The sequence below is a fragment of the Crocodylus porosus genome, unplaced genomic scaffold, assembly GCF_001723895.1.
Source record: "Crocodylus porosus isolate Cpor-Errol unplaced genomic scaffold, CroPor_comp1, whole genome shotgun sequence".
NCBI classification, from domain to species: Eukaryota; Metazoa; Chordata; order Crocodylia; family Crocodylidae; genus Crocodylus; species Crocodylus porosus.
In genome coordinates, this window is record NW_017728906.1 from 141,212,013 (window position 1) to 141,224,245 (window position 12,233).

Consider the following 12,233-nt stretch of genomic DNA (forward strand, 5'->3'; position numbering starts at 1 on the left):
GGCATCAATGCATATGGTACCTTTGAAAAGTTGTGGATAGAAGTAAAGAAGATCCTGAGGGTCCAGAACAAAATTCCCCTTGTAATTTTAAAAGAAGGAGATTTGGTAGAGTAACAAATGACTCTTTTCAATTTTTAATTAAACTGTGACAGGTGTTTCCTGTTTTCCCTCCCAGTACATAACAAAATAAGCTTTAAGCCTTTGACTTGAAATAGAATGAGTCCCCAATGTGACTCTTGTGATAGAAAGAATAGCATCATGATGGAGCAACAGAAGCAATGATTCAATATTTATAACTCATACATACACATGTGATAGTCAAGCTGAACAGCATTTCTATGATGGTATAGCAGATTGTGGAGGTGCCAGTGCATGGTATCACACTACAAGTCTAGATCTCCATTAGCAGTTATCTTTTATTCTCTCTTCCAAAGTTACGTTGGCAAAAAAATGATTTATTTAAATCTTGGCACAAATTGACTTGAAGTGGGATCTCAACCATCCTTGCCCACCCAAAAGTGTATAATTGGAGACTTAAAATGCATCAAAAATACCTTTATCATGTATTATTCCGTGTCCCTTGTTATATCAAACTACGGGTTCTTTATAGAACAAGCATTCTACAATCCAAGTCACAGGCAAGCTTCTTCCATAAGCAAGCAAGCACAGACACCTTTGGCAGATGCTAAATCTCCCAACACTGCGAAGAACCAGGACTGTCAACCTGTATATGTCAATAGAGAGAGAAGTGCTGCTTGAAGGTGGAATGGGTGAGGAGCTGTTTGGTATGCCTTAGAATAAAGTTCCATCTGGCAGAGACTGCAAATAATCAAACATCTGGAGGAGGCATAGGAGAGGGAGAAAGAGCTTACAATATGAGAGCTGGGGCTGGAGCTCAGGCACATGACTACTATTGCAAAATTAGGACTGGTTAAAACCCAACAGCAAAGACTTTGTCTGTCTTTGCAGTTGAGCAAAAATTAGGAAATAAATGGATGTCCAAATCAGGTAACTGCAGACTTAAATTCAAGAGAGGGTGGGTCATTAAACAGTCAGTTTAAAAAGAATCCCACAAGAAGCATTATATATTTTAGCTTATGATTTCCAGGCAGCCACTGCACTGATGCCTCCTCTTGCCCCAGCCAGCCCCATCGGCACCTGGTTGCTACGCACTAAAGAACTCTGCCGTGGGATAGTATTTACAAACGCTAACTTGCCTCAGAATTCATTGGTTTCCTGTGGCCTAATTGGGCCCCACACATGTGGACATTGAAACTTTGCTGCAGAGCTAATTCAGCAGCTCCACAGTAAACATCTCATGTAGATGTGCCCTGTATGTGCACACCATCTGTCCTAAGCATTATTTAGAGCACTAGCCTTGTTGTCAAGTTTGGATTCAATAAGGTTCAGGATGGCCTGGTTGTGCTTCCTAAGCAGCAACTAACATAGATATCTAACCCATAGGAGGATCTTCTACTCTAAGGGAATCTTTGGTAGGGCAGAAGTACCAGTCTGCTTTGCACCTGGGGAAAACTAGGACAGGTTTAACAGACCTGAGAAATTGGGCCCTGCAATGTTAATTTTCCAATATTATCTATATAAATGTTGCTAACAAGTGGCGATTTAAGCAGTGTAAGCAGTGCACAAAAATCAGACGTGTTTGTATTTCAAGTCTACTTGAAGCTCTCCAGCACCCATCTCTGTTATATATAAACCTATCCAAATAATGATCTATTCCAGCTGACAAAAATAATTCCATGTATCCATGTAATTAGGCAAAGCATTAGGGACAAAGCCAGTATATAACTTATTCTCAGTTAGCAAAATATGTCTATTACATTAAACATTTAACAATGTCAGTATTCATGCATTTAATAATGAATCACCATACCCCTAAAGATAAACAATTTGGATCAAGTGTGTGTAAAAAGGTCAGTGATTGGCTTGGAGGAGTTATCTTCTATCAAAAAGACAGAGTACAGTGTAATTTGTTTTTATTGTAATTTAAATATTCACAAGGTGGCTGAGATAGCTCATCTCTTTATATGCTAAATTGAAGGAGACATCCATATAAGAGTTTTTGACCGGCTGTGAAGACCATTATAAACAAATGAAACGATAGAAACTCATTAGGTAATATGATGAAGCAGTTACAAATTTACAAAAAGGTGGCTAGATTGAAGCATCTATATGTATTATCAAATTTTAGGTCTATTTATTTTGGTACTAAGTATTTCAAATGAACTAAGCTCCAAATTTAGGAGATTTTAGGGGGGTATTATACTTATCTACGTAGCTCAGCATATACTGTTTCTAGCTACCACTGACCCTTTCGGTGGGGTTCTTTCTCTTAATAGAAACCATTTAGAAGTTTCCAGTGTTCACTGATGCAGCCTTTGTATCAGTGAAAGACATGCACTTTCAGATCCAGCAGACTGCTTTGTACCTGTTTGTTAGAAGCTCTCAACTGAGATTTAAGCACGTCCTTAAATGCATCCCAAAACAAGCTCTTAGGAATCAGGTGCACTAACCAGCAGGGTAAAAAAGCAGAAGCTTGCAGCACATCTGCATGAGGGATAAGCTACCACAAAGGAAGGTTACCTTTCATTTATTGTGGGGTATGTACATACACACAGGCAGTTACTGAGGACTAGCAGAGATGCTTAATTCTGTGTCCTTGTTTACCTTTCACTAACTTTGTTCATGTCCGTGCCTTCCTTGTGTTTGCAACATTATAACAGAACAGGGACAGCATTCCTATAACTGTTACATTAAAAAAAAAAATCCAGTAGGTGGCTCCTCCAGATCAGCTTCAAGCATAGATCAGGACTGGAAGCACAACAGTTTTTTTTCAATACCTGTAGCTGAGAAAAAGAGACCTTCAGGCTGCAGTTTTCAGAGTTACCCAGGGGTATTTGTCACCCAAATTCTCAAAGGTATTTAGGGTTAAGTTCGCCAGAAGAACTTAGATAACTTAAAGCCTCTTAAAACCTTGGAGTCTATCAGCTAAGCACCATAAAGCCAACATTTATTTCTGTAGGTACTTAAATTCTCTTAGTACCGAAGTCTCTGCTGGTAAATACCCTGAGATACCCAAGTCCTGATAATGCCCAGCAGGTAACTATATTGGGACAATCCCAGTAAAGGCTGTAGCCAACTAAAAAGCTGGATGCCACAACACCTCATTTTTAGGTACCTAGCCATCAGACTAAAATCCATCACTCTATAGCAGACACCTAAACTCCCAATGGAGCAGAGAGAGAGATAGGTGACAGAACAGGATCCATAGCAGCCAGTACAGTCAGTAAGAAGCTGCCTAGAGTTAGTCCTATGAACCCTGGAACAGTTCCAGGAACATGGACACCTTCCTCGGGTCCTGGAGACCTTCTTTTGAAGCAAGTGTGGAATTCAGATGTTTCCCGTGTCCGGCAAACGCTGGGGTTTATCGGATCATAATTTTGAACTAAGACAAAATGTAAAAGCTCAAGTTTTTTTTTTGCATACAGTCCTTCAATGCCTAGTGTTATGGCATTTTATCAAATGGCATTTTAATGCAAAACAGTCCTGGGATGAGGGACTAGAACTAGAGTCCCCTTTTTAAAGTGCATATACAAACCACAAAGCTGCTGTTGGGCTCCATTATGTTCTCAGGCAGTGGCCAAATGGTTCTTGTCCTGGCTACAAGAAGAAGGGAGTAGAATGCAGCTACCCAGATTAGCTTATAACATGGTAATGACAGCACTCTCCTGGGCAGTGGGAGATGTTGTCTCAAATCTCATCAGACAGAAGAGGGTCCTCCTACTTGCAGCAAGTGCCCTAAATTAGTGGTTCTCAACTTTCTTGTACCAGGACCCATTTGTAATCATTGATGGCTAGACCCAACCCAATAAATACTTTAAGTAGAAAATGCACAAGTGTTTTGACCCCAAAATTACACACCATGTGTTAAAGCAGCAGAATAGTCTTAATTCTAAAGACAGAAATCAATCTCAACAGGAAAACATGAACAGCAATATCAACATGTGGCCCTATATTACTCCCAAGTGACATTCATGTTTTCCCACCTTTTTCTGTGATTGCTTACAACACTTTCGTATATTCTTCCAACCCACTTTTGGGTCGCAACCCAGGTGTTGAGAAACGCTGCTCTAAATGGTACTGAAAAGAAAAAAGGAGTGATTCCAACTCAGCTATTTGAATGAATGGTTATAAGCACCTACCTACCCTCAGGAGGAGATTCGAGGCTGTTGGTCTCAAGTAGCTGGAGGCACTTTCCTGCAGTAGTGGGTAAGCACACATGAAACGCTTCAAAGAGACAGGACTTCTGACACACCCCTGTGCTCAGGGGTCTGGATTCGATGATCTTCTGAGGTCCCTTCCAGCCCTAATGTCTACGAAACCTATGAAATCCAAATGATGACCGCAGGCTTGGTTCAGTGCCAACAGCTCAGCAAAGCAAAGACTTGGCACACCTACATCCCAAGTCCTAGCATATACTGCATTGCCTGTGACAAGGTATCAGCACAAGTGCATGAATGATCTCCTAGGCCAGTACATGGTCCCAAGTTTCCCTGCTCCCCTTTTATAAAAATCAATCCACATTACTAAGCCAAGCTTTCTGAAGAAGCTGCATGTTACATGCCATTTGGTATCTTCAGTCATCTTGTACCTGGCACATAGCCCAGTTTATGTGTTATTGCTTTTTCTTAATGACATCAATACTGCACCACCCGATGCTTTCTGCACCTATCCCCATCACTCCTTTCCGCGGCAATATTGCATATCTTGTACCATTCTCTGTTAACTTGTCACTCCTTTTCCTGGCAGTTTGCTCATTTTGCACATTTTATTTTTGTCCTGAACTGTCCAGTACTCACCTGTATATGCATATTCTCGTTTAAGCTTCTATAAGCAATTTGCATATCAGTCACAACTCTAATGAGGCCTATATTGGTCAGTGCTTCAGCAAAGCCTAAATAGTTTGTATACTGACCAGGGCTTGTACTAAACTTTGCTCCAGTACAGCCTACTGGAGTCAGTTCCTCCACTGAACTGAAGGCATACATGATCTCAGTTCAGTGATTTCTCTTTATCTAAGGAACTGAAACTGGTTTCTAGGAAGGTTTAGATGGGGATAAAGGTGTAAGGGCCATTTTTGGCTTGCCTGTGAGCATATCCTGTAGACAAAACGTAGTTGCCAAGGTATCATACCAAGCCAAAAAGGAGGCACAAAGGAATTCAAACGTCTAATGGCTCTGTGGCTTCTGAGTTGGTTGGAATAGGAATGCATTTAGTGCCAGATCCTACAACACCTATTAGGTGCCTAAGTGCTATCCTATCTATCCTTGTTTAATTTCCTGAAAAATGGTTAACACAAATGGTAGATAGGTCTTTCTCCTCCCTGCTTATTCATGACTTAGTCTTAAAGCTGAGATGACATGGGTGTTATGGAAATAAAGGCATTAACAGATTTTTCAGGGACTCGGGGTGGAATAGGATTGCATTTGTGGTGTGGTCACACACAACAGTTGAATTACTCTCATATTAGTTCCCAAATTGTGTCTCAAGTGCTGTGGCTCTGACACCAGGAGGTGGGATTGATTACCATCTTCACCCTCTTTCCCCCCCTCCCCCATGCTTAGCAGTGGGTGAGTGAAGGCAGTGCTCGGACCCATGCCCTGGAAGGGGATCACAGAGGGCAGGTGACATGTGGCTAGGTGCATTTTCACTTTTCTGCTTTCCTTTCTCTCCTAAATGGGAGTTCAATAAACTTCAATAGCCCATCTGCCATGTGCTTGTATGGTTGGGGGAAAAGAGGGGAGGGGAGGGGGACAACAGGGTGGTGCTTGGACCCATGCTTCTGAGGAGGCATGATGAGGTTGTACAGTCAAGTATGGGGTGAGAACACAGCGGTTGTTGGACAAATAACTTTTATCGAACAAGCAGTGCAAAGTTTGCTCATTGATTAAAAGTGACAACAGAAGCTAAAAAAAGAGGCCAGTAGTGTGCTGGCTGCATACCAGAGCAGCCAGTTGCAGCAGGTGTAGGCAGGAAGAAAAGGGATGCCCAGGGACAACAAGACCTGTGTCACAGAATACTTGGTGTCCACATATAACATTGAACTGGAGCCCTGTGAACCGGTTCAAAAAAGTACCTCATTTTCCAGGTACACTTTGAAAGGTTCCAGTTACCAGTTCAACAGGCTTCTGTGTCTGTTTGTTTCAAGTTTCAACCTGTCTAAGGGAACACCCATTCACACATACTGTGGCATGCAGCATGTTGCCCCAGGTAGGGTAGGGGAGGATGGGGCCAGCACCTGGGCTGGCCCCAGCAGCCTTACTTAAGGGCCTCGTGGGCCTGCAGCCACAGCGATCCTGCAGCAGGGATCCTGGCTCTGGCTGGCCAGGCTCCTGTTTTGGGCAGCGAACACTGCCACCCCGTTTCTTTTTAGGCATGGGGGTTTTTTGACATTGAGATCTCCCAGGGTCAGGGAAAAAACCAAACCTCCACTGCAAATTAGCCTCACGGAGAACGCCTGCATGTGCGGCATGTGTGGTGCCTCAAATGGGTCTGCAGCACCTCATACTGCACACGTGCACTTGTCTGAATGCACCCAGAGAGGGCAGTACAATCACTTCTGTACTTTAATCAGGTAACGCCGCAGTTTGATTGCCCACTAAGTGAAGCAGTATTCAATCCTAATATCCTATCTTCCCTAATAGGGAAGATCCTGAACACCTGCCTTGCATCTGATAACTCTATTAGATGGGAGAGCACCTAGAGCATTGCCCCGCTTATGTACCTCAAGGACCTAGGCCTGCATGCACCCTCTGCCTTTAGTGATCATAAGATAGTATTATTAGGACCAAAATTATCTTCAAAACAAAGAGGACATTTCAGATAATTAACATTTTTTTGGTGAATAGAGTATGGAAAGCAAGGGTTAAGCAGCAGTTAAGGTTCCATATATTGATATAAATGTGGGTATGGATTCAAAAGAATTTAATTCTTTTTAAATTAAATTCTTTTCAAAGAATTTAATTCTTTTTAGGGTTTATGGTATTAAATGATCAATGTGTATGAACTTTGCAGGTGTTTTAGGGTTGACCTAATTATCTGGGTAGACTTAGCCTAAATGAAGACATGCTAGTCTTATTGCAAGGAGTCAGCTGCATTGCCTGATGATTAAAAGATTGTGCCTGATTGACTTTTCCTGATTTTTGCCTGATTGAATTTAAATTCTTTAAATTCTCCCAAGCACTACCAGGAGTAAATAGGAATAATGGCCATAAGTTGACTGAGAGTAGGTTCAGGCTAGACAAGAAGCACTACTTCACAGTTAGGGCGGCTGGGATCAACTTCTAAGGGAAGTGGTGCTCGCTCCTACCCTGGGGGTCTTCAAAAGGAGGCTAGATAGACACCTTGCCAGGGTCGTTTGACCCCAGCATTCTTTCCTACCCATGGCAGGGGGTTGGACTTGATGACCTGTTTAGGTCCCTTTCGACCCTACCAACTATGAAACTATGAAATGGAGTTATTTAAACATGTGCACAGTACTGTTATTTTAATTATGTGCCATGCAAGCATGTACATGATCTCCCAGACTGAAACTCCCTTGCTTTTTGGCTTTTTGTGATTCAGGAAGACTGTAACATGTGCAACTGTAGTCATCTGCATTATGTTATTTCCAACAAGCATTGTATGTGAAATAGAGTTTATTTTTTCAGATGAGTGAAAATTGAAGCTCTGTTATTATATTTTAAGTAACAATTGTCCATTTGATATAGCAGGTGATAGAGGGTATTTATTTTCTTTTACCAGCCAAAAGGTGATCATACTTCTAAAATTTGTTGAGATTGTCCAGAAAAGTGTGCAAAATCCTCATCCATCACTCTGAGCCCCTGGTCAGGGAATGACAGTGCAGTAAATATCTTCAGCAGCCACCTTTTAATGTACAAGCTGTTTTCGGTAGGAATTTTCAGCACTCACATAAAACACACTGTCATGAGTGACTGCCTGTGCTCCAAAGTCATTACTATTGGGATGATGGAACATCTTTCAGCGAATAACCAAAAAACTTTAAATGTCATGTCAAGTTTGTTGAAGCCATTTTCAAGCCTTGTTCAAGGTTACATGAATATTGAGTATGCCTGTTTTGAAAAAGTTTGAGATCTATGAGAGGGATCACTCAAATGCTGGTAGACAGAAAAGTCACTCAGTGTAAAATAAAAAAATCTGCCTAGTGCTATTTGGAAAAGTCAATCAGGCACAGTCTTTTAATCATCATCCAATGCAGCTGACTCCTTGCAATAAAACTAGCACATCTTCATTTAGGCTATGTCTACCCAGGTAGTTAGGTCAACCCTAAAGCACCTGCAAAGCTCATACACACTGACCATTTAATACCATAAACCCTAAGCCTGGAAAGTCTCCTGAATTTCTGCTTATGAAGTCACTTCCCACTGCAGTCACTTCTCATCTCCCTTTTCTTTCTGCACTGTGAGCGTGGAGCATGGAGGCCAGATTTTATTCTAGCTAGAAGGCGTATAAGTAGTTTTAGGGCTATATCTCACATTACACTTAGGCTATGTTAGCTGTACTTAAAGCAGAAAGAGCATCAGCATGTTTAAGGAGGAAAACATGTTAAGTGCTATAGCAAATTTACAACTTTTGATGGGAGGAGTATCTCCAGATTGTTAAGTAACACATGTTCAGGTATCATCTAACTCGGGGGTGGGCAAAATGCGACCTGCGGGCTGTATGTGACCTGCCAGGCCATTGTATCTGGCCTGTGGGGCCCCTTAAAAATTTAGAAAATTAATATTTATCTGCCCCTGGTTGCCTGTCGTACTACCTTTGATGGCTTCCCAAAACTCAGTAAGTGGCCCTCCACCTGAAATAATTGCCTGCCCCGATCTAGGTGTTCCATGGAGATGATATGAGTTTGAAACTCCTATGTGATTGTCAGTCCCAACCTCCAGGCTGTACTGATCCAGTTCAAGACTGCCAGTAGCAGAGACCTGGTTCACTTCACGGATCCAGCAGCAGGTATGTCTGCAGTGGCAGGAGTGACATCCTCTTGTGAACCCAGTTTCCCTTGCCTCCCTCTTTTCACCACCAACGGCAGAGACTTAGCTCACCTTTCTGTACCAGGGGCAAGCACTCCCAGGCTGAAAAGTGCTGGGCAGGCAGCAGGGAGGGTATGGGTTACAGGTATGGAGGTTGCATGTCCTCACAAGAGGACATTCAAGCTGTAGTGCCTGGAGCTGGGGTCAGTGTGGGGTTGGCTTAAGGGGGACAGGACAGCCAACTCCAGTTTTGTCCAGAATGGACTGAGATCATAGCAAGCCTTACCATGTGACTGCTCAGAACATGTTTTGACTTTTCTTGTGGCACAATAAGGCTTACTACAATCTAAATAAAACATGTGCTAAGTGTCCTGTGCAACAAGGCCTTTGGGTACCTGAGTATGATCCTGCTCAGCTCCTGGAAAAAACTGTTAATACAAAAGGTGTGTGAGTTCTCTTCCTCCTCACTGCTTTTTTTGGACTCTGTCTTCAAGGTAAGATGATGGTGTGTTACAAAAGTAGATACATGCATGGCTTTCAAGGACTTGAACTGGGTGAAACAGGTTCACACCTAAGTGCTAGTATCCACCTAGATGCCTATTAAGTAGAATAGGTTCTGCTTCAAAAAGCTGGCTTGAGGCAATCCCATGATTCACTGGTGGCACCCTTTGGCCTTTCTGCACCCAGTTTCCTTTCTTGATAGCTGGAAGAAGAGACAAGTAGCTTTAGTTTACAGCTTGATTCCCAGAATGGTGTTCCTACAAATGCAAATATGCTACCATAGTGCCAGGCTCAAGCAGTAAGAAGCACCACCTGGAAAGGTGTGGTTCAGATTACAAGGAATGATACTGATGGAGAAGAAAGGTTCCCCCTGGTTGAAAATAATCTGAAGATTGACCCTTGACATTGTAGACCCACCCTTGGGCAATGGGCTAACTTCTTCAAGGGTCTGAAATCAGTAGGGATTAGGCACCTAGGTACCTGGAAGGATCTGGGCCAAACAGAATTGAAATAAAAGCACATAGATTATCATGCACCATCACATTGCAGTATAATTTGGTTTATGCAATTTTAAAATCTGTTGAATTCTAAAATTATGCAAAAACTATGGTTTAGTTTGGTAAAAATCCATTATTCTATGTTTCTACTTCCTATCTGAAAGGCCAATCCTGTGAGGAGCAGATCACTCTTTCAAACAGATTTCATTCTGAAAGGGAAAATGCTCAGTACCTGGCAGGATTTGGTTCTGATTTTGTGAGTATGGGTGTTGGTTTGTTATTGTTTCACGTCGGTCACATTGTCACAAACTAACTTTTTTTTACAAGTTATGATATTCACTCCATGCCATTTGAAGTACCACTAAGCTTCACTGACAGGTCTCCACCCTGCAATATCATTTCTTCTGAATGGAAACGTCTCCAACTTGCTCAATTTTAAGAGCTTTTTCTGCCTTGGAAAAACAATTACCGAAGTGACCATCTGTCTTTAGTAATGGAATGAGATTTTACTTTCTTTCTTTTCTACAGAGAACCAGAAAACCCAACTAGAAAAGCCACATTCACACCACAATGTCAAGTTCAACTTGCCAAGGAATCCAGTCACCAAGGAGTTTGCTTACAATACAGAAAGTAATGCCTGCACAGCTAGGAGCAAGACTGTTGGGAAAAAGGAGACCTGCAATGTAGATGGAAGTAGAGAAAAGGAAACAGAACTTGTTGGCTCTGTGACCAAAGGAGAAGTCATGCCTGAAGTAGAGGCTTTGCTGGCAAGATTGCGAGCATTGTAAGTTAACCCCACAAAAGTCATTAAGCAATCACCGAAGATAAGCTGTAATAGGCGGCAGTATTTTAAAATACACTAATTTTGCATGACTGACATTTACACGCGTGTATTTCAAACTGCTCATGCTTTATATCTAGACAAACTTGCGATGCTTTGCATATGAGTTTGAGACTGTGGTTTATGCCTACCCATAAACAGGCTTTATGCCTTCCTACCTGTTGAGTTTGTTTAAAATATATGAAGAAAGAGATGCTGAATTATACTGAGAGACAATCCTTTAGTGAAGAGAATATTTACCACAGTGTTCAGAGTTTTTTCTTCACAGCACACAATACGTTTTAAACAGCTTTATACTATCATGTTTGGCCATCATCTAGTAATAATAAATAACTGCAGAAAATAACTTACATTTTTTCCATATAATTTCTGTGGCTATCGCATGCCGTCAAATCTTCTTAGCATCTAAAACATGATCATTGCATCATATTGCACACTTAGCAAGGGAATGTATAGTATGTAAATGTCTTATAATCACATTTTAATTTGGGTTAAACTAGCACCAATGTGTGTTGGATATTTTGTGCATTAATAAAACGGAAAGATATGGACAAAACCAAGAAATCTATGCAAAATATGTACTTTATATAAAAGTAATATATCATTCCTGTTGAGCTTAGTTTTGATGATTATATCAACTTAGTATATACAATTTCTATGAATGTCATGTTGCAAACATTCCCATAGGACAATATTTCTTAATGTCTCAATTCTTTTGCATATGAGTAAATATGTTTCTATATTATTATAAAGAATATCTAATGGGATAGACTTTTACAACTGGGTTTCAATAAACTCATTTTCCAGCTGCATATATGGTCTTATTGTTGCATGTATGGTCTTACTTGCTGGCATACTATGACTATTTCACACAGAATTGCATCTCCTTTTTGGCAAAGTTACATGCTCACTAATATACTTATTAATTGTGCATCACCATGCTATCAGCTAGAAGGCTACAGTTAAGTCATTTCACCTTTATTTAAAGCTTTAACTGATCAAAACATATTAATTAGGCAGTTAATATCTGTCTTCCAAATTACTCTATTTTTCTTTATAAAAGCTGAAAAAAGTCTTTCAATAAGAGGCAGTTACATGAAACCAATGTTTCAATGCTTTGTTGCTTTTTTATTTTCTTGTATAAGGGTTTGTTTGTTTTTTTACTTCCTGCACTAAACATTAATAAAGTTAATTAGAAATCTGAAACTAGGCCTGTATATACACACCAGGGCGTGGAATGTTTTCAGTCATCATGGGAATCAGTCTTGTATTTCTAGGGCTGTCATAACTATCATTGTACGCCATGTGTAAACTAAATGAGAGGCA

At 41.0% G+C, this 12,233-nt stretch overlaps 1 protein-coding gene across 3 annotated transcripts in view; it reads left to right on the forward strand.

Annotated features, from left to right (window-relative positions):
- The window catches only part of DIAPH3 (diaphanous related formin 3), a 452,799-nt gene extending 441,080 nt beyond the window's left edge, over positions 1-11,719 (forward strand). For all 3 annotated transcript variants that reach the window (XM_019529821.1, XM_019529822.1, XM_019529823.1), the window contains one exon: positions 10,595-11,719. In XM_019529821.1, the coding sequence (XP_019385366.1) occupies positions 10,595-10,854 (260 nt within the window). In that variant the 3' untranslated portion in view covers positions 10,855-11,719. The remainder of the gene's footprint in view (positions 1-10,594) is intronic.
- Positions 11,720-12,233: the final 514 nt, after the last annotated feature.